Here is a 21,564-nt window from a genome sequence, read left to right on the forward strand (position 1 = left end):
CTCAGAACAGAAAGGCAGCCCAAAGCAAGATCACGTAACCAGCCCTAATATTTAGGAATGCTCACCATCTGTATGAGAGTTATTATTTATTTGGCAAATCCACAAGGAACAGATGTGCATCTAGTCAGATTCTGCACCTTCAGCCATTTCTGAAAATCTTATGTAAGCTCAGTGCCTATTACTCAGAAAGCCCAATGAGTGATCTTGAGCTATTGCAAACATACCACATATCCCCACCAAGACATCCCATCCTGGGATATACATAATTCTAACGATATCAGCAGCACTGAAACATGCAGTTCCTAACAGTAATTAGGAGGTGCTGGAGAGATGGTTAGGAGCTAACTGGAGCTATGGCACTGCACTCATTCATTTCTGAGCAGACATGCAAAGTCATACCAGAAGAACAGCAGAAGATGCAAATTTACCTCCAAAGATGTGAGAGTCAAGAAAAGCCTCTTGTGCTTCCATTGCTTCAGCTGGCTTCTTCCCATTCTCGTCCTGGTGGGACTGAGGCTGCTCAGCAGGCTGTGGTGGCAAAGCGTCTTTGGCGGCAACAGGCACAATTTCCAGGAGCTTGTTAGAAGCAAGTCTCTGAAGATCTAGCGAGGATGTCTGTACCACTGTGGAGCTGCCACCTTGCTGTTCTGCACCACAACGCTTGGAAATGGGCACCCTCATTGGCATCCCTGCAGCCCTGGTGAGAAGGAATAACAGCAATGGAGCATGTTCCACACCTGTGACAGGCCCCAGAATCCAGCAGTACAGCAACAGCTTTCACCTCCATCAAGAATTGCTAAAATACATTTCTGAAGGCTTCAAGTGCTGAAGAACACAGACAGATTTCCCATTTTTGTGCAAGCACAACTCATAAGGAAAGCACACTGCTGCAGACACAGAAATGAGAGAAAAATACACTGAGGCAACAAGGAAGTAGGGCCTTTTAGTGCACAGCTCTGCGACCACAGGTTCACCTTGCTGTGGAACACCAACATGGCTGCTTGGAGGTATGTGTGGGGGAAGTTCCAAGGGCTCCCCTGTGTTCAAAGAGGAGACCAGACAGAGGAGAAACAGAACTTCAAATATATTTTAAAGAGATCCTGCTCTGACCTTCTTTCCAAAACACAAGTTTACATCATAAAAGCAGATTACTATTAAGCATTTATATGTAACAAACATCAAAGCAGCCAGCTATGGCACTCACTCAAGCAAATCTTGCAATGCTCACCACCTACAAAGGAAAAACTACCTAAAAGCAATGCGCTTTCAAACAAAGGAGGGAAAAGGACCAGTTTACGTGTAGACTTGGCATTAGGACAAATAAGACAAGGAGTGGCAGCAAAGAGACACAGAGAGAAGGAAAACGTCAAGCAGTGGTGGCTTAGAGAAGACATCTCATGTAACATAGACAACTGGACACACACATAAAACAGAACAGAAAGTTTCACATATAGAAATTCAGGACAAGCTTAGTGATATCTGACATTTTAAGACCCACCTCACAAGCTGACCATCTGCAATATCATCGGCCCAGCTATCTTCAGTCATGCTGCTCTTCCGGCCATTGGACAAGGATACAGAACTTGTATGGAACTGGAAAGCAGAGAAACAGAAGGGCGGTTTAAAGCTCTTGCAATCCCCTGTGCACCCTCCTGCACAGAAACAGCAGAAGCTCAGTTTCAGCCTGGAAAGTACATCAAATACTGCCAGTGACCCTCTCCCATTTAAAATTGCACAAATTATGGAATAAATTGCAGCAGAGTCAGACTCTGTCTCCACAGGCTTAAGGATGAAGTTAAACTAGTTCAGATAATCTGAGACTACAACGCAGGAATATTTTCCCACCCACCCATAAGATAGGACATATGGAAAGTGTCCTATTCCCTATGCCAAGTTGCCATGGCAACACTTAAAAAAGAAATTGAAAAGAAGTCACAACCTGTCACAGCAGAAGAGCCTACTGGCCAATACAGCCAATGACCCAGAGAAAGGCAGTTTAAAACTGTAGCCTTTCCTACAGAAGTTACCCTGGAAATCATTAACACCAAGCTAAAAATGAGGATGCAGCCACCACAACTCAAGCAAGCAAAGAAAAATAGTTGAAGCATCAAACACAGAAGTGAGCAGGCAACACAAAGCAAAAGACAGACAAACACAGCCCCCTTCCCAGAGCCGTGCTCACATTTCCCATGGTTTACCTCAGACAGCCGGGCCATCTTAACTGCAGCCATAAGGTTTTCAACTTCTTTCAAGGTGTTATTCTATGTTGAGGTAATAGAGAGAAACCATAAAGACATTAAATCAAAACATCTCTTCCAACAAGGATGCTGGTAGCCAAAGCAAGGCATGTTCTGGGGAAAAACACAGCTTGGAAGAAAGATTAAGCAAACAAATGGTGACATTTTCCATATATAAAGAGTATGGACAATCAATGACAGCTCACTCCTCCCAAGGTTGAGATGCTAGTGCTGCATACCTTGCCCACCGCCCCTCTCCATGCCAGCCACACTGTTAGTGCCATACCAGGAAGGAGAGCTTGTGCCGCAGCACAGCGTTCTGGAAGTGGCACTGCTCCACCTCCTTCTGTAAGACAGTCTTCTCCTGGGTGAGCCGCTGTGCATTGGCTTTCTCCGCATTGAGGGCCAGGGCCAGTGCTTTATTGTTGTGCTTTAGGGAGACTTTAATAGTGGAGGAGTTGTCTGTAAGTGATAGAGAAGTATCGCACAGAATCAGCATCCAAGGTCTCATCCATGCCTCTTCCCTCATCATACTTCTTCCTCTTCGCAGAATAGCCTCCCTCAGGCTCAGGTCTCTGCAACTCAACAGCCCCCACACAAAGTCAGCAGTATAATTCCTTCCAGCAATAGAGGTCTCCAGAGAACAGCAGGAAAACCTTCTGTAATAACCTGCAACACTTCAGACAGACACCCTCTCCATCCTCAGTGGGTCATGCTCAGTCAGCAAGCTACTGCTTCAATTCTTAATGAATGATGGTGTGGCTCAGGTGCTGAGTTTAAAATGATATGCTTCTGACTCTGAACAAGTCACCTATAGCTCTGAGTCCTCATCCCCAACCAAAGAGAAGGAGAAAAACCTACTTTCCTCTGTAGTAGCCCTTGAACAGATTTAGACCCATGTTTCCCAATTTCAAAACAAATAAATAAAAGTAACAGAAACATCTAACTTTTTCAAGGTAGTCCAAAGTATCTCATGCATTATCGTTGCGTTATTTCCCCGATAAAAACAAATCGCAGTTGGGCTAGCTTCTGCACACAATTGCATATACACTAAAATACTTTCCACACCTCTTATTTTTGCTGTTTGGACAGAGGACTCGGTTACCCAGACACAGCTGTCTAATGCCATGCGAGATGCTGCCGAGCAGCCTGTGATGCCCCCAGCTGCTGCTCCAAAGGCTCTGCATTAAACCTGCCAGTCACAGATACCTCAAACACCTCTGGGCACCTCAAGTGCGCTTGACACTCACTTGCAGAGTACTGAATTCGCTAGAAACCCACAGGCAGAGAAGCAGCTGTTAAATATAAGCTCTGGGTAAGAGACTGCCGCCCACCACCACGGCCAAAGGCACAGTTAGAAGCCAACATAGCTGCCAGCCTCTGCACACGCTGCAAGGCAAAATAACACTCACTAATGATTTTCGTTTTGATTTTTGACGCAAGCGAGGCATTCAACTTCGCAGTCCTCAAGGCACCGTTTTTCTTCTCCCGCATCCGCTCTCTTACACCACTCAGGCTGAAGAAGGACGTTTCGGAAGGCTCCCGAGACGCCATCGCTGGAGAGAGCGACACCGAGCAGGGTTAGCAGCCGTAGTCTTCCCCTTCAGCAAGTACTTACCAGCCGAGACCCGCACTCCCCCCGAGAAGCGTACCTGCGGCCTCGCCCCCCGCCCCGCTGCTGCGCTGACCCCGCAGGGAGGAACGAGGCCGCAGAGGCGCCGCGCCTCGCCCCGAGCGGCTCCCGGGCAGGACGGCCGCCATGGCCCTTACGGCCCTTACAGCCCCTCCGCCGCCTCCCGCGCGCCAGCGGCCCCTCAGCGCTCGCGGGGAGCGGGGCGGGCGGGCCCCGCCTCACCTGCGGGGAGGGCGGCAGCCTCGGCGCCCCGCGGGACGGCGGGCGGCTGCCCCTCGCCCAGGCCGGAGAAGGAGGCAAGTGGGAAGAAGCAGCTCTGCCCGCCGGGAGACTTTTGAATGCAACCGGGACGGCGGGCAGCCCGCCCCTCGCCCCGCCCCGCGCGGTGGCGGCGGCGGTAGCGGCCGTTTCCCTCTGCCCGCTGCTCCGCCGGCGCAAGCAGGGGCAAGACCAGGGGTGCACAAACTCTCCGTCCCCGCTGCCGGTTGCGGTGGAGTGGGGACGTTACTTCCGCCGTCCCTCAGGGCGCGGGCGGGCCTGCGTGCGTGGAGAGTCGCGCCGCCATTTTGCGCCACCATGTCGGGCTGGGGCGGGCCGGGCTAGGGCGGGCCACTGCAGCTGAGCGGGAGCTCTCCGCCCTCACAGGGAAAGGGGACCCCGAAAAGCCGCCTTCTCAGCCGCCGCGGGCCCGCCGTCCTGCTGGCGAGAAGCGCCCAGCTTTGAGGCCGTGCTCCTGAGGCGCCAGCTTGCCCCGGGCACGCAGAGCTACAATGCTCCTGAAACACCTCAGAATCATAGAATCGTTTAGGTTGGAAAAGACCTTTAAGATCATCCAGTCCAACCATTAACCTACACTACCAAGTCCACACTAAACCAATCAAGGGTAGACTAGACTAAACCATGTCTATGATTCTATGTCCCAAAGTGCCACATCTACCCGTTTTTTGACCACTTCCAGGGATGGTGACTCTACCACCTCTCTGGGCAGCCTGTTCCAATTCTTGACCACCCTTTCCATAAAGAAATGTTTCCTAATTTCCAACCTAAACCTCCCCTGGCACAGCTTGAGCCCATTTCCTCTCATCCTATCTCTAACTACTTGGGAGAAGAGACCAACACCTATCTCACTACAACCTCCTTTCAGGTAGTTGTAGAGAGTGATAAGGTCTCCCCTCAGCCTCCTCTTCTCCAGGCTAAACAACCCCAGTTCCCTCAGCCGCTCCTCATAAGGCCTGTGCTCCAGACCCTTCACCAGCTTCGTTGCCCTTCTCTGAACATGCTCCAGCACCTCAATGTCTTTCTTGTATTGAGGGGCCCAAAACTGGACACAGTATTCCAGGTGCAGCCTCACCAGTGCTGAGTACAGGGGGATAATCACCTCCCTGCTCCTGCTGGCCACACTACTCCTGATACAAGCCAGGATGCTGCTGGCCTTCTTGGCCACCTGGGCACACTGCTGGCTCATGTTCAGTCAGCTGTCTATCAGCACCCCCAGGTCCTTTTCGGCCAGGCAGCTTTCCAGCCACTCTTCCCCCAGCCTGCAGCGCTGCATGGGGTTGTTGTGACCCAAGTGCAGGACCCAGCACTTGGCCTTGTTAAACCTCATACAGCTGGCCTCGGCCCATCGAACCAGCCTGTCCAGGTCCCTCTGCAGGGCCATCCTACCCTCCAGCAGATCGACACTCCCACCCAACTTGGTGTCATCTGCAAACTTACTGAGGGTGCACTCAATCCCCTCATCCAGATCATCAATAAAGATATTAAACAAGGCTGGCCCCAAAACTGAGCCCAAGGGTTGTTCTGAAGGACAAATCCCACCCTAAAAGTTAGGGTTTGTTCATCCGCAGAATTCAGCACCTGGCTTGCAAGCTTTCACCTGCAAAAAGGCGACATTTTGAATTCTATTGAAATTTTTCTTAAGTAATTTACATTTCAGTCCAAGTTAATGCATTACTTTCCAGACGCCTTTGAATTTGTCCTCAAGAATTGACATTGCATGTGCAGATGGGATGATGTTAAATATTTTAAGGAAATGACATGTAAGGGAAAAGCAGCCAAATAGTTTGCAGAGCAGCAATTTACAGTGGAGGTGCAGAGGGAATTTGCAATACAAACAAGGCTGGCAAAAACGCTCCTACCTGCTGCTACAGGCATACAAGTGGTAGCTCTTTCCAAGAGTCCTACATCCTACTCCTATTTCTATTTTATGTGGTACTTCAGCTGATGAGTATTAAATCATGTGAATTAGTAAATAAATGTATTCATTCCAACTTGATGAAATAGCAGATTGACAAAACACCCTCCATACCAGCCCTGAAAATCACACCTGCAGTGGATAACAATGCTGCAGACACGCAGACCTGCCTGTTGCTTTATTTCTTGCTCTGGCACACCTGTGATGGGTATTAAATGTGCTGTGGTGTGGGGAAAAGACTTAAGTATCCTTCTCTAATACATATTCTGTGCTCCATGCATGACAAATTCCACAGTTCGAGGGGCCTAAACTTGCTCTTATTAAGTTACTTTACTAAGTTTATTAAGCACACTGGTTAGCAGATTAAATTAACAGTAGACAGCTTAAAACCAGGGACTCCCATGCAGCCCTATTTAAACAGTGGAAATCTTTGCCAGGTGATATTGCAGATGTCAATTACTCAGATTTCAAAAAGCGGTTGGACAAGTTTGTGGAAGTAAAAAACAAGCAAGGGCTATTAACTGCCAAGACAACACTTTTTGCTGGCCATACTTGCAGATAAGCCCTGGGTAGGTGTAGCAGGAGGAAAGGCAGGCAGTAGATCTGCATTACTCAGAGCAGATCAAACAAGCAGCAGCTTTACTGGAGACATGGGGTTGCCGTGATGCCTGCCAGGCAGATGCCCTCAGAAGTCAAATCCAACTTGATTACAAGTCCTGCGGCTGGAATGAAAGGTGGGGAAGTGCTAAGCTTGGTGTTCCTTTTGCCATAGAATTAATGAGAATGGCCACAAGCATCTAATGCTGCTAGGAGGGTCTGTTCCCAAACTCTAGTCCTCCCTCAGTGGTTGCCCACCTGGCTTTCCACTGCTATTGGAAAGACATGGTATCTGGCAGAACCATGTCCACCACCTTTACCTCTTGCACCTGCCTAGGCACATGCCTAAAGCTTGGGCTTTGGAAAGACAGCGGTGAAATGAAATAAGGAAGAGAAAGCACAGCACAAATTCTGTAAATACCAAGTTGTTTTTTTCCTGGAAAACATCTATGTCTCATGATAATACATTTGCTTTTATGTTTTCTTATGCCATCACAAAGGCAGGCAACGTTATGATCATATCTCATAAGCCCATTCCTATTGTTTACTAGGTAATCTGTTAATAACATGAGAAGTACATTCCCAATAACGGTAATGGCTCATTCCATTCAGAACTACAGGCTGCAAACCTTCCTAATCTACAAAATCCAATAGCCTCTCACTGACTTGTTAGTCGTTGTGATGCATTGGCTACCATCAGCAATCCTGTGCAAGATGTGCCCTTCATCCATTGGAAGGACAACAGCAGGATTTAGTAAGACATGTTGGGATTTCTTGGCTGTTAGAATTTCTCCTAATACTGTAAACAAAAATGTAACACTGATGAAAGAAAGAACAAGTAGCAGGAGCCTTGCTATATGCCATAAACACTGCAAATGGAACCCCAGATGGGCTCTTGGGAGGTATCAGGTCTAGTTTTTCACTGTTCCATACGGTGGAATGCTGGAACAGTGGAAGCTGATAGCTTCTTTTACAAGCAATCAGATTCATCAGAAAACCCAGTGAATCATCTCTGCCTCCCTTGTTAGCAAGTCTTCTATGTTTCCAACTAGCCACTCAGCAGTGAAACTCAATGCCTAGAAGTGTAAAAGGATCATTTAGCTTGAAACTGATAATCCAGACTGAAGGTGCAGGTTTAACCTCTTCTCTGTGTTGTTTTGTTTTTTCCCTTTTAATTTCTCTCAGCTCAGCAGCATTGTTTCTAAGCAACAGGAGAAAGCTGCCGTCCTGCTTGAAGCCATAGCCTAATTTCCCTGACATGCAAACTGAGTGGCAGAGGCAAGAAAGGAACAGCATCATCAAGAGAGAATTCCTCCTCATAGATACCTCATAGATGCATAGAGGTCAGAGGGGCTCCAAACTCAGATCCTGAGGAGGCCTATTCCAAGAGTTGACACAGGTAGTGCGTGATTTCTTGTGTACATGTATGAGAGAGAGAATAGGGGGACAATATCCAGTAACACAGAGAGCTTTCTAGGTATGGCATTACTTTGTGTATTATGGCACAAAGGAGTGAAGCATCCACTTTGATTTTACAATACCTGGTGGGCTAGGTGCTGGCTGCTCTCTTTGCTGTGTCCTGTCAGGCCAGCTGTTACCTCATCTTTTCCAGCCTGTCCTCTTCCCAGTCCATCCTCTCTTTGTACCACATAGATCTGATTAATACACAGTGGGGACAGCAAGCCATGCACTAAGAAACTCAGAAGCAGCAGCAGGTCTACAGATTGCATTATATGACAGAATATACATCACTGTGATGGGGATGCAGGCAACCTGCAAGCTGACACTCAAGACTGGTGCTCATCTTAAATGGGCTCATTCTGCCCATTTCCCATTACCACACTCCTTAGCCTCACTTTCACAACACTGTGTGTATTGTCTTCTCTTTCTTGACTAGATTTTTCTCAGCTTCTATTGCAATCTTACCTGGGAAATGGCTTTGGTCAGATTTTTGTACAGGGTCTCCAAGTGTCCCATACTCTTTATCTGTGATTCAGATTTGCTCACTGACAGAGATGCTTGGTAGGATGCACTTTTCTCTCCCCTAGATCCCATTGAGCTTATGTTACAGTGACAGCTAGAGTATGGAAAGAAAACATCTGAAGAAAGAGATTGAAAAACTCCTGTAAGTAGTAACTGCCCACAACTGCCTTCATTGCATTTGAGATGGACTTGTTTTCATTGCAAAGGGTTGTATGACCCAGCTGGATGACAACTGTAAAACCTTAGTCTTCTCTTGCTGGAAAGTATGAACAGACTTTCTTTGAGATGCTCTTCATTTTCTTACATGCAATTTGCAGGGTGAGACCTGACTGCATATGTGACAGTAGAGATGTCACAGCGCAGAACTTCTCTGTGTCAGTGGGAGTGACCCGGGAGGTGCAGAGTTCCTCCCTTGCCATGCAGCCAGCACCAGTCTCCTAGTTCATGCAGCAGCGTCTCATGCTCTTGGATGCAGGAGTGTCCAGCAGACAACTCGTAGGGGATGTAAGCAGTGTCTGTTCTAGTTCATACAAGTCCTGCAGCCACCTTCTCTAGGACTGCTTGCATGGATCAGCAGTACTTAGTCTGAGGAAAGACTGCAGAATCAGGCCTCCCCTGAATGAGAAGAACAAGCACCAGTGAAGTATCTCTTTCAGTCTCTTGGCTGTACAGTGAAATCCTTCTGTGAGTCCTCAGACTTTAAATACTTGATTCATATTTGTACCCCTTCCTATATTGTGGAGCCTTTGGGGAAGACCGCAGTGTGGTTTGAGGGAAGCTAAGATTAGCAGTGATGCAGAAAACTAACAGCTTTCCTACTTAGGAGGTGTCTGTGAGAAATCCTGCAGCAGATCCGTAGCCCTGAATCATAGAAAATTTAGCCCTGATCTTGCACTAGCTTTAGGGTCATCTATTACATTTCTTATGCACTGGGTTGCTTAGAACCAGTTGTAATTTGGAGTTATTTTCTTGCTTTAAGGGGAGATTGGCATCAGACTACGAGAAAATGAATTAGATTCAAGAGGACAAAAGCAGTCTACCTTTCGAGATGACATGGTAATCACCAGACTTATTTCTTCCTATCCTCTTTAACTGCAGGGCTGCTGAGAACTCTGGAAGGATGGCTGTTTGGTACAGCTGAATAACCTGTTCCTACAATGATCAATAAAAGCCCATTACTGAGGTGAGTATCTAAAGAGGTTGGCTGTGAATAGCATCTAGGTGTAATGTATCCAAGATAATTCCAGTTTTTGCTGATTTTTCAGCAAGACAAAGCTCATCCACAGACATTTGATAAAGTCAACTAACGAAAGGGAATTCTTTACAAACTAAAGCACAATTCTTCACAAACAAAACATCTTTCAGCTAAGCTGAGAAAGTCTTCCTGGGAAGGTTTAAAACCACTCAGACCTCAGCAAGTATCTTACAACTGGTGAGCTACCCAGTGTAGTTGAGAAATACTGGGCTCCAGCTCACATTTCCCTGCATTTTTCTGGTCTTTCTGTCATCCCTCAGTCAAGCAATTACAGTAAAACAAAACACATAAGGTTCTTCTGTCTTTCCAGGTCCATTACAACTTAGCCTTCAGTGTTGCTTTGCTGTGGCTAAGTGACTTGGATACTCAGACTGCCCTGACAAGAGAGAAAATGTGAGTATTGCAAAGCTAAGGCCCTGCTGTTGCAGTGGGTTACACCAGTGTGAAAGTGGAGTAAAAGCAGCATTGAATCAAGCCCAGGACTACTTTTTGCATTTATAACACCAGGCTAATAATCTTGTTCAAAACAACATACAGGATTTTTGCAGCTTGCAACCAGTCCATGTATCCCAACCGAATTGAGAGAGAAGCTATGATATTATCTTCATATGCTGGAATATTAATGGTAAGAGGGCAAGAAAGGTAGGCATATCTTTTGTTCTATGGCACCTGTCTAGAAACACTCCCTGTATGCTGGATGTCTTTGTTCATTGAAAGCACAGTATACAGACAGTGCAAATATTTGAAATCTGTCTCATTTTTGTCAGGTAGCCATTAAGTTTTGCTCAGCCTTAGAAAACAAAATAGGCAGTTTCAGTAGGTGGCCCTATGCTTGTGTATAGGTTACTTATCTTGTCTCACCCAAGTGCAAAAAGGTGATCAAGTTTCAGGACCAGATTTCAATAGATTTGTACAAGCAGCATGAAACAATAGTAGGAGTTCACATGAAAGCTGCTTCAGAGATCAAAGGAAGGGGATAGGAGCTGGATTTCATACATTAACTTTAAAGAATACTACTTCTGAGAGCTGAACCTCTCTCTTTACCTGTCTTCACAGAACAGCATTCCTATTGAAGAGATCTTTGAGATTTACAGCATGAGGCCCTCAGCAACAGCCTGGCAAAGCTCTGCAAATGTGAGTGATTTGTTGTTTTTTCAGCATCTCTAATATGGGTCTGAGTAAAGATCTCTCTTACCTGTAGTGGCCTGGTCCAGCATGTAGTGCATTGGTCTGGCATTCTGGGAATGCGATCCACATGTGGATTGTTTCTCTTCTTGCTCAGAGTAAACACTGTTGAACTATTCCCTTCTGACATCTGCCATTATGGCTTAGAGCCTTGTGGGTGGCCTTTCAGCATCATAACAAGATGTAAAGCCTGTGCAGTTGTAATTATCCATGGGGTACTTCATCCCTGCTGCTAGTCTTGAGGGTGTGTGTCTGTCAAAGCTGCAGAGTGCAGCACATTTCTTAATTGCTTGTGATCGTATTGTGTGTGGGTCTATTATTATAGCTACTGTTTATTCCAGCTCTCCCATACATAAAGGAGGAGACTTCGTTCTATGGAAAGCAATCACTACAGTTATCCCCAACCATTGCTGGTCTATATGGATGATAGCTGGCAACATCCTACAATAAACTCACATGTTACAGCAGAATATAAACATTCAGGTAGCATTCAAGACCACAAGCTAGGTACAACAGTGTGAATTTTATCTGAAGTTAGTGCTTTCCTTTGGAATTGTCATCTGGCTGCCAAAGATGTACTTTGTCTGTGCCCAGTCTTCTTCCTCAGTCCACTCAGGTTTCAAACCAGAAATCATCAGGGGATAATACCTAACCTTTGCTAACTCCTGACCTCTGGTGCTGCCTTGCACTGCTTGGCCTCACCAAAGAGCAAAAGTTGCTTTGCTGGGCAATACACCCTGTAAGCAGTTATATAAACAAGTAAAACTATCCCTGCATAGCCCACCTCTTTGCCTCTTTTGTATGGACACTGCAGATCCTTCATGGTCTCCTTGGCTCATTCCTATTCCCTTGTAAGCTGATAAATCTTCCACCTACAAAAGTGTGCTGTAGGTATGAAATAAGACATTTGTCAGAGAAACCAAAGATGTAAAATTTGGCTAGAGACCTTTAACCCTGCAAGACAGAGACTTCCTTCCATACCTCCATGGGTTTTTTTTGTAAGCTATTGTATGCTGCTTAGCAGAGTGTGCCAACACTGCAGGTCTTAATCTGGGGTCGTGTTTAGGCAGGTTCATACAATCTGTGATATGTTTACAGAAGCCAGCTCTCAGAAGGGCACTCTGACTCTTGCATAGGCATTACATGACACTGTTCAAGGAGATTCAGTATCTACATCCTAGGAATCCTTCCTGGATCCCAGTAAAGGATCAGAGATGGTACCTGTCAGAGACCCTTAAAAGTCTCCCTTTATTGCAGTGTGAAAAAGAGGAGAATAAGAAAACGGTGCTAAGCCAATTTTTACTTGCAGTGTATAGCAGTCCTATGGAAGGTGGGCACACCGATTAAATGGAACAAAACAGCAACTCTGTGACTGCAAGGTCACCTGTGTTACCTGTGCACCTGCAGGGAAAAGATGCTCTAGAGTCTTGGAAGTATCCTTGTGCCAAATTATACAATAGTAACAAAAAACTTGCACAAGGTTTTACAATTCAGTTATTGCAGACATAAGAGGTAACATTAACCTGGCTTGCAGATTAGATTAGACTATCTGACTTTGGGCAAGTCATTTAATCTCTGTCCTAGTCAATCTATGGCACAGTCTGGGTCATTATTTGCAGTTAAAAAGCCTCCAGAGAGAAGGAGGCTGTTTCCTTGGGCACAGTGCTCTGACAACATGGCCTACTGTCAGCCAATACACCAGAGTTGTTTGGGTCTAGTCAGCTCTCAAGACAGACAGCAGAGCTCCTGCTTCCCTTCATGTGAGATTTCTAAGAGTCTATTTACATAGGCAAAGGAATCCGATACTGTTTCAGACCTTCCAGACAAGTCACATCCTTGCTCTTTGTGAATGAAACCTCCATGTGGAATGATCCATCAGGTCTTAGGGAGATTGCAAGATCTGAGCAGTTTTAGACATCAGGACAACTTCTGCATCCTCAGTTCAAATACCTTTCTATTTATATTGGGCATAAATTTCAGGGTTTACTGCTTTCATGCAAGTTCACACACAGGTGCTGTGTGAGGTGTAAATGGCAGCAAGGGCTACAGTGGTGACCTATATGGGAGGAGACCATGAACTGCCTTGTGCCAGTCAACTCAGAAACCCATGTAAGCAGCCAAGCATGAGCCAAAACTCCAGCCAGAGGAGCACATGGCATCTCTACTCAAACATATTTAAGAAAGAGTAGCAGCTATTAGGGAAAGAGACATGAGGACACATGTAAGGAGACGTGCTCTTGGAAGGAGGCTTCCCCTCCATCCCATGGCCTGCAGGGACAAAAGCACAGAGGAAAAGAAAGAAGTACAGAGAAATGTCAGACAGACCATTCACACTATTGTGGTTTAGCCCCAGCCAGCAACTAAGCACCACACAGCTGCTCACTTACTCCCCCTGCCCCGGTGGGATGGGGGAGAGCATCAGGAGAATAAGATTGAGAAAACTCCTGGGCTGAGATAAGAACAGTTTAATAATTGAAATAAAGTAAAATAATAGTAGTAATAATAACAATATAATAAAGATAATAACAATAATAATGTACAAAACAAGTGATGCACAATGCAATTGCTTACCACCTGCCAACAAATACCCAGCCAGTTCCCAAGCAGCGATCACTGCCCCACAGCCAACTCCCCCCCGGTTTATATACTGAGCATGACGTCGTATGGTATGGAACACCCATTTGGTCAGTTTGGATCAACTGTCCTGGCTGTGCCCCCTCCCAGTTTCTTGTGTACCTGGCAGAGCATGGGAAGCTGAAAAAGTCTTTGACCAGCATAAGCAGTACTTAGCAACAACTAAAACATCAGTGTTATCAGCATTATTCTCACACTAAATCCAAAACACAGCACTATGCCAGCTACAGGGAAGAAAATTAACTCTATCCCAGCCAAAACCAGGACAGCACACAAGCCCAATCTCCTTTGCCACCCATCACCTCACAGAAAGAATTGGGGCAGACTGAATGTAACCATGAAAAACAAGGGAAGTTGAGACTAGGCAGGGGAGGAAAGGTGCTTACTATATTTAACCAGTAGAGTCTGACTTCTTAGAATCATAGAAGTGTTTAGTTTGGAAAAGACCTTTAAGATCAAGTCCAACCGTTAACCTAACAATACCAAGTCCAGCACTAAACCAATTAAGGGTAGAGTAATAATTAATTTCATGTTTCCTGGCTTGGTGGCTGGATTATTTTTAATGAAAGTAAAACTAGCTCCTGGATTATGGGGGCTTCATTCTGCTCTCTGTCCCTGTCTTCCAGCTCAAGGGGCTGAATACCCTGGGGATAACTGGTCTGGCTATTAAAGATGGAGGCAAAGAAGGCATTAAGTACTTCAGCCTTTTCAATGTTTCCCCCTGCATCCAACAAAGGATGGAGATTCTCCTTGGCTCTCTTTTTGTTGTTAATGTATTTGTAGAAACATTTTTTATTATCTCTTACAACAGTGGCCAGATGGAGTTCTAGCTGGGCTTTTGCCTTTCTAATTCTCTCTCTGCATGACCTAACGAGATCCCTGTACTCTTCTTGAGTTGCCTGCCCCTTCTTCCAAAAGTGGTAAACTCTCCTTTTTTCCCTGAGCCCCAGCAAAAGCTCCCTGTTCAGCCAGGCCAGTCATCTTCCCTGCTAGTTCATCTTATGGCATATGGGGACAGCCTGCTCCTGCACCTTTAAGACTTCCTTCTTGAAGAACGCCCAGCCTTCCTGGACCCCTCTGCCCTTCAGGACTGTCTCCCATGGGACTTTCCCAACCAGTGTCCTGAACAGGCCAAAGTCCACCCTCCGGAAGTCCATGGTAGTGGTTTTCCTGGCCTCCCTCCTTACTTCGCCAAGAATCGAAAACTCTGTCATATCATGGTCGCTAAGCCCAAGATGGCCTCTGACGACAACATCTCCCAGGAGTCCTTCTCTGTTTGTAAACAGCAGGTCAAGCGAGGCACCTCCCCTGGTAGGCTCACTTACCAGCTGTGTCAGGAATTTATCTTCCACACACTCCAGGAACCTCTGAGACTGTTTCCTCTCTGCTGTGTTGTATTTCCAGCAGATGTCTGGTAAATTGAAGTCCCCCACAAGAACAAGAGCTAGTGATTGTGAGACTTCTGCCAGACACTTACAGAATGCTTCATCTACCTCTTCATCATGGTTGGGTGGTCTATAACAGACTCCCAGCAGTATATCTGCCTTGTTGGCCTTTCCCCTCATCCTTACCCGTAAGCTTAATGCTCTTACTGCTCCCCTCACTACACTACCACTGGGATCACAAACCTCTAGCAGCATAAGGGCTACTTCTAAAATCCCTGCTCCTTCTTTTTAGTCTAAAAAGTCACTTGTTGCATGCTAGAATATTTGAACGGTGTGCTCCTGGGTTTACAGGTTTATGAAGGCTTTTATTTATGAATAAAATATTGGTGTGCCTCTTTCTGGCTTAAATATCTGGCTGACCACAGACTTCATGATTCCTTTCTGGCCTGCACAGTGGCATGGGACTTGGCCAATCCAAGCAAATCAAGTGCTAGTGCAGGGAAAGCACAGACACATAAAAGCTCCTTGTCTTCAGTAGCTGACCTTCAGGGAAATGGTTTGGTTCTTCAAAGGGAAGAAGCGGCTTGTTTGGCTCTATTGTGCTCCTCCTCTGTTGGACCTCTCCTGAAAATTATCCCCAGGCTACCAGAAAAAGAAACTGTATTTGGTCCATGCAAAACTGGATACAGCAGACAAGTGTAACTGAGCAACCAGATGGATACAAAAAAAAAAACCCTTCAGTAGACAAAAAGGAGCTATTTACTCCAGCTTTACTGATCAGATTTCATCTTGGCCTTGCAGAGATTTCACCAGTTAAAACTCTTCAATTGTATCCTGCCCTGACACTAATACTTACACTCAGTCCCAGTCTTAAAGCAGTAGCCCATTCCCAATCATACTTAAAAGGCTTTCAGCATTGCTAGCATCACACACCTTGCAGAATCTGCTACAGACTTTTTGAGGTCTTCTGTCCTTTAGGTCTGAGAGAGTCCACCAAAGAAGAGGTACCAGTTCAGTGGTACCAGTGAATCCTAGCTTTGGCCATAACAATAGTAAGCTATTGGCCCCTTCTCCCACCAGCCTACCGCCTAGACTGGTGTGCTATGAGCAGTAAAGTGGAAGGAATCTCCCGCTGCGTAAAAGCATAATGTATTTGGATCCTATAATATCTGTGCCTTTTAAAAAATATGTTACATTTTAAACTCAAGTCATCTGCCCCTTTTGCTTTTGCCTCATTAGTAATAGCAAACTAGCTCCAGTCTTCCCTCTCTGAACATAGCAAAAAGCTGAACTATTCACCTCCTCCTCTACCTTACAGTGTGCCAGGGAGAGGCAAGAAAAGGGCAGTCCAACTACTCACAACCACACTAAGATGTAACCCAGCTCCTGGGCCTTGGCATAGTGCTTTACAGAGGGTGTGCTCTAATTAACATTGATGTGGAATGGGGAATGAGGCTATGCAGGTCCGAGGAGATAAAGCCTGCTTCGCAAGGGCCTTGCCTGTGTTCAGAGCAAGTTTCTCTAGCAGCATATCTTTAATCATATAAGTGTAATTGCCCTTTAAAAAAATAGGGGAGGCATTACAATTTTTAATTCATTACTCAAGTCACAAGAAAACATTCTGTATGGCCCAGCTATTTAATGAAAGAGCATTTGTGCTGAAATATGTAGATTTTATTTTCAGTAACACAGACTTTATTGATGTTTCCCAAGCAACCATTACAAGTTGCTGTGGAATTGTAATCAGACAGTAATAGATGATTCACATGTAATTCACAGTGTTTCTGGTGCACTTAATTTTTTTTTTACCTCAGTCATGCTCAGCTGTAGTATTAATGACGGACTGCCACCCAGTGTCCAGAAAGGGCTAGAGCTACACTCCAGCTCACAGTTACATGGACCAGAACAGCCTTGGCCATAACCTCTCTTAGTCAAGCACTAGAAATGCCCTAGATGCCAGGCATTTCACAACATGTTAGTCCAAAGGATGGATCTTGCCCTCTGCTCCTGGGATAAGTGGGTGGATCAGCTCTCCCTCCTTTTGCTGTGAACATTACACTGTATATTTTTACTGTCATGCTCCTCATGGGCAGGAATCCTTTTCTCTAGGAATTTCCAAGCCAGGATATTTTTAGAAATCTCCATTTTGAATGCACACCATACACTGCAGAGGAGTGATGTTTTCTTGGAAGTCTTCCAGCTACTCATGCTGTTTCCCATGGTGTTTTGGGGTTGGGTTTTTTTGGGAGCGGGGGTAGTGGTTTTTTAGTTTAGATTTGTATTCTGATGTTATGCAAGCAGAGACAAAGAAAGAACAGAAACACTTTTTCTGTTCATCTCATATTACTGTGCACTTTTCTAGATCCTGTCCCTGGTGGATTCAGGGATACTTCCTTAATGGTCATGAGGTAGCGAAGTTAAAAAATTTTCTGATGAGGAGGATAAACCATTGTTATCAGGATCTGCAGTTTCTATTTCAGCAACAACGCTGCTTAATTTTAATAATGGGCTTAAGACAATTCCCACTCTATAAGAAAAGAACGGAAATGCTTTGCTGAATTTGGAAACTAAGGATAATTCATTTTGCAAAGCCCTAATTAGTTTACGAGGTTAAATCTACTGTTTTCATTAAGAGGAACTCTTGGAGCACAGCTTATGCCTTCTTAGGAGTCCTAGACTCAAAGAGCTGGAATCTAGCCCATCTCAAAACTCAATTTCTGTGGATCTCAGGTTTGGTTTTCTTCCTCCCAACCCCGTTTCCCATCAAAGTAAAATGGTGGAGGTTCCTGTTATCCTCCATCACTTTTGAAGCCATGGCTTAGATCTCCTTGAAAACCAAGCACTAGTTTTACCAAGATACATAGATACTTAGGTAGCCTAAGTCACATCCTAGTGGGATTTAGGATCCAGAACATTTCTGATTCATGAGAAGGGGTGTCCTAGCCTGAGATGGACATAACGATTGTTATCCCAACTGCCTGCTGCTTCTCAGAGTTTCCTACCCCATTGTCCAGACATTTCAGGAGCTGCCATGTGAACAGCTGAGCAGCTGCAGGCTGCCCACCAGGATGTTTTGGCAGACCACAATCCCTAGGCTGCACCAGTACATAAAGGGCTATAAAATGCAACAGTTCAGCTACTGTGTGGATAGCTGAAATGTCTGGGTAGTGGGGATGGGCACTTCAAGAAGCTGGGTGGGCCAAGCAGCCAGGACAAAAACTGCCAGCAAAGCTGTGCTCATTTATCCATCAGGACCTCTGAAACAGTTATCTTACTTTCAGCTGACCACAAAAGAGTATGCCCATTTGGCTTGGCACATAGTTTCTGCAGACATACTAATCTATGAATTGTCCTTCCAGGACCACAGGAGTCAACCTTTCAAGCTCTCCCTGCATCCATTTGCCATGCTGACTGCCCCTGAAGCTGCAGAGTACACCTGGAAGCAAAGTGAGCATATTTCACCCCAAACCCCACAGGGCCAGGGCAGGGGGATGTGGAGCAGCAGCACCTGGCCCAGCACAGCCACCAAGTTACAGCCTGCTGAGCTCCAACAGCTGCACATGGAAAGGATAGTGTAAATCTTGGTCTGTACCTATTCTCTTGTGGTTGGGAGGTAGAGGCATTTTCTCATTGTAGCCTAGAAATAGTGTTTAGCTCAGGCTCCTGAGCTCTTGACAAATGCAAAAGGAGCATTTTCTTCACTTTGAGGTAAACAGTAAGATTACACATTTCTGATAGGATCAGCCTTCATGTCTCACAATCACTTGTTTGTTCTTAAGCTTGGACTATTAGTAGGACTTTTGCAAAGGTCAGTTATCACTACTGGCCAGTAAAAGAGCCACCTCCCATTCCCTGCTTCTTCTCCAAGCCCAGCAAAACAGAGTAACTCCAGGAGCATTAGGGAATTTGAAGCTGGAACCCCTTACCTCCAACCACGTATTGCAACTGATCTCATGCAGTAAACCAGCCTGGTGGCCCACTGTAAGCCCAAGATGATGTGAGGCCCTTTCTCCCTCCCAAGGCATCAAGTACCGGAGAGCAGCAGCATATCAGAAGACCAGCCCTTGTTCAGCAAGGAGAGCTAAGAAGGACGGCAAGCAATGGGACTCACTCACTAGAGGAAAGCAACAGGTTGACCAAGTAGGTCTGAAGAATTCACACAGGCCAGTAAAACTCTTTTTGCAACACTACCACTAAATGTCACAGCTAGAGTGGCACCTCAAGCCACCCAGTGCCCATAAAACCTTTCTTGTCTGCCCTGCTCAGCATTCTTTAGTATGAGTTTCATAGTAGCACTGATTTATAATATAGTGTCAATGCTAAAGTGGACTTTCACAGCAACTGTCATACCTTGGCAGGAGGTGTCACTCATGAGCTGGAAAGTCAACCCCAGTAATGCTCAATATACACATGGAAGGCACTCTTCTGGCTATTACCCCTGCAAAACACATCACTATCACTTTTAGGTTAAAAAACAGTTGAAGACTATTTTTAAAAAAAATGAACCTGGCCTGACGCCATAAAGAACCCAGTAATGTCAGATTAGCCTAGCATGTACATGAATTAGGTTCTGCCTTTCTATTTGTCCATGATTTGCTAAAACCTACTGTTTGCTGCAGCTCCACTGAGCAGGAGAGCTAAGCAAACATTCGTTGTAGCAGCAGCAGGGCTGGATTTCACCAAGTAGAAGGGCTCTCCCACAGCCTTGAGTTCAATGTGCATCACATGTCACACAGCAGAAGGGAGGCTGATCTGCCATGCAGTCCCCATCTCTCCTGATGGATTCAGCCCTGCATGCTGTCCTTGCACTTATTAACATTTGCATCCTGCAGGGAGCTACAGAAGCAAAACAAGGAATCTCTCCAGAGAAGCCTGGAACAGATTCAAAAGCAAGGAATGCAAAGGAAGCAAAGACGTAACAAAGACCCAGAATTCATGTATCTCACTTAGCTGTAGGTGAGCTAACTGATGTCTTCTACCTTAGCTTTGGTAATGCATTTGTGACTTATGGTTTGGGGTTTTTTTTGTGGTTTTTAAATCTTAGCAGTCATTCCTTCCTTCCCACCCCTCATATCTTGTACCCAAGATTCTGACATTCCCTCCTCTTCCTTTAGCCACCTCTCTCATGTTTCGCTGCCAGTGTGTTGGGAGCTTACATTTTCCCAGCGCATCCATACTGCTTCTCAACACACCATACTGCTTTTACAGAGCCAAAGACAGGATGCAGCACTTCAGAGACAGGGAGTACACACTTCCCCTTGTCCACAGTGCTGTGCAGCTCCCACACATGATCCAGAGTGTGGCAGGAATGCGCTTCCCTGCCTGTCACATGAGGGTTGTGCCTCTCAGGATGATCCCATTTTCTTCAGCTCTCCCCTTTAACCATCCTACTTTCTTATTTCCTTAAAAGACTCAGCCTAAGAAAAAGCCTCTCCCTGCAGTGCCAGTGTAGTGCTGAAGCCTAACTGTCTTCCATTCCCCATTTGTAGGTCTCTAATGGTTTGCCTCTGTTATGTCCATGCTGTGCTGCCCAAGAACACTCCCCATTTCCTAGATGGACTGTCACAACCCTCATCCTTGTATTAACTCTACCTTGGGATAAGAGTTGGGTGCACATGGTTCTCCTTCTACATCCCTCTCTTCCTCTGGCTGGAAGCCTGGGCACACAGCATGGGGTATTTCTATAGAATTCTTTCTACTTAATTCCACAGAAGTTTCAGGGCTCAGTGGGGTAGTAGAAATGTTCACTGCTGAGATGTGTGTTTAACACTAACTGCAGGGTAGAAAGACTCCATTAGAGCTCTTTACATATAAAAATTATAGAAATGAAGATTCCCAGCTACTTTAGGCCGGAAGATAGACATCCATCCAAAGTGTGGTCACATATTGTACGGCTGCATTAACGCATGCCTTGGAGACGGTCCCGTACTCTAATGCAGAATATCTGCTAAAGGATAAACCAATAAACACTTGTGAAGCAAAACCATTTTTCTTCTCTGCCTGCTGATTCTCAGTCACTGAGCCTATTTATGGAGGTGCATAAAGACAGCACTATGCAAGAAAGCCTGGGAATTGTTAAACTTAATCAGGGATTCAAAAGGTCTTTTAGAAACCCTCATGGACTCAAACCTTGCTTTCAACTCACCAGGTTCACAGCTTTTTTTTTTTTTTTTTAAACATAACTTATCACAAATTTCCTGTTAAAATCAGTCTAAAAAAAAATGTAGTTGCTGTAAACACCTGTCCTTTCAATTCTGAGCTGGCCATGGGGAAAGACATAACCACAGCTTGGTACATTAAAAAATTACAGATTAACTGGTGAGTCTTTGTGCTGATATTGATGGGGCTTCTTGGCCATACCATGCATGCCCCCACTTTCCTTTCAAGCCATGTGAGCCAAAATTCAAGGCCTAAAGGCATCAGATGAGAAGGCTAGAAGGGACTTAAGAACAACAGCAACA

At 45.6% G+C, this 21,564-nt stretch overlaps 2 protein-coding genes across 2 annotated transcripts; one reads left to right on the forward strand and one right to left on the reverse strand.

Moving 5' to 3' along the window:
* Positions 1-475: 475 nt before the first annotated feature.
* Positions 476-3,998, reverse strand: LOC104033597 (uncharacterized). The gene is given in 7 exon segments (XM_075710474.1): positions 476-522; positions 525-697; positions 1,499-1,593; positions 2,199-2,261; positions 2,524-2,699; positions 3,650-3,793; positions 3,890-3,998. Coding segments are annotated over 7 exon segments (807 nt in total).
* C5H2orf80 (chromosome 5 C2orf80 homolog) lies at positions 3,997-20,022 on the forward strand. The gene is made up of 8 exons (XM_075710475.1): positions 3,997-4,411; positions 9,624-9,700; positions 10,210-10,292; positions 10,437-10,524; positions 10,956-11,033; positions 18,463-18,550; positions 19,125-19,243; positions 19,936-20,022. Exons 1-8 carry the CDS (start codon positions 3,997-3,999, stop codon positions 20,020-20,022), a joined length of 1,035 nt encoding a protein of 344 aa, XP_075566590.1.
* The last annotated feature ends 1,542 nt before the right edge of the window (positions 20,023-21,564 follow it).

This window comes from Pelecanus crispus, chromosome 5, assembly GCF_030463565.1.
Source record: "Pelecanus crispus isolate bPelCri1 chromosome 5, bPelCri1.pri, whole genome shotgun sequence".
NCBI classification, from domain to species: Eukaryota; Metazoa; Chordata; class Aves; order Pelecaniformes; family Pelecanidae; genus Pelecanus; species Pelecanus crispus.

Excerpts from the sequence above, each read along its gene's own strand:
- C5H2orf80 (XM_075710475.1), top strand. The coding sequence starts at position 3,997 with ATGGCCCTTACGGCCCTTACAGCCCCTCCGCCGCCTCCCGCGCGCCAG. Across the intron at positions 18,551-19,124 it reads AGAGTACACCTGGAAGCAAA|GCATCAAGTACCGGAGAGCA; the intron begins GTGAGCATATTT and ends CTCCCTCCCAAG. Across the intron at positions 19,244-19,935 it reads GAAAGCAACAGGTTGACCAA|GGAGCTACAGAAGCAAAACA; the intron begins GTAGGTCTGAAG and ends TGCATCCTGCAG.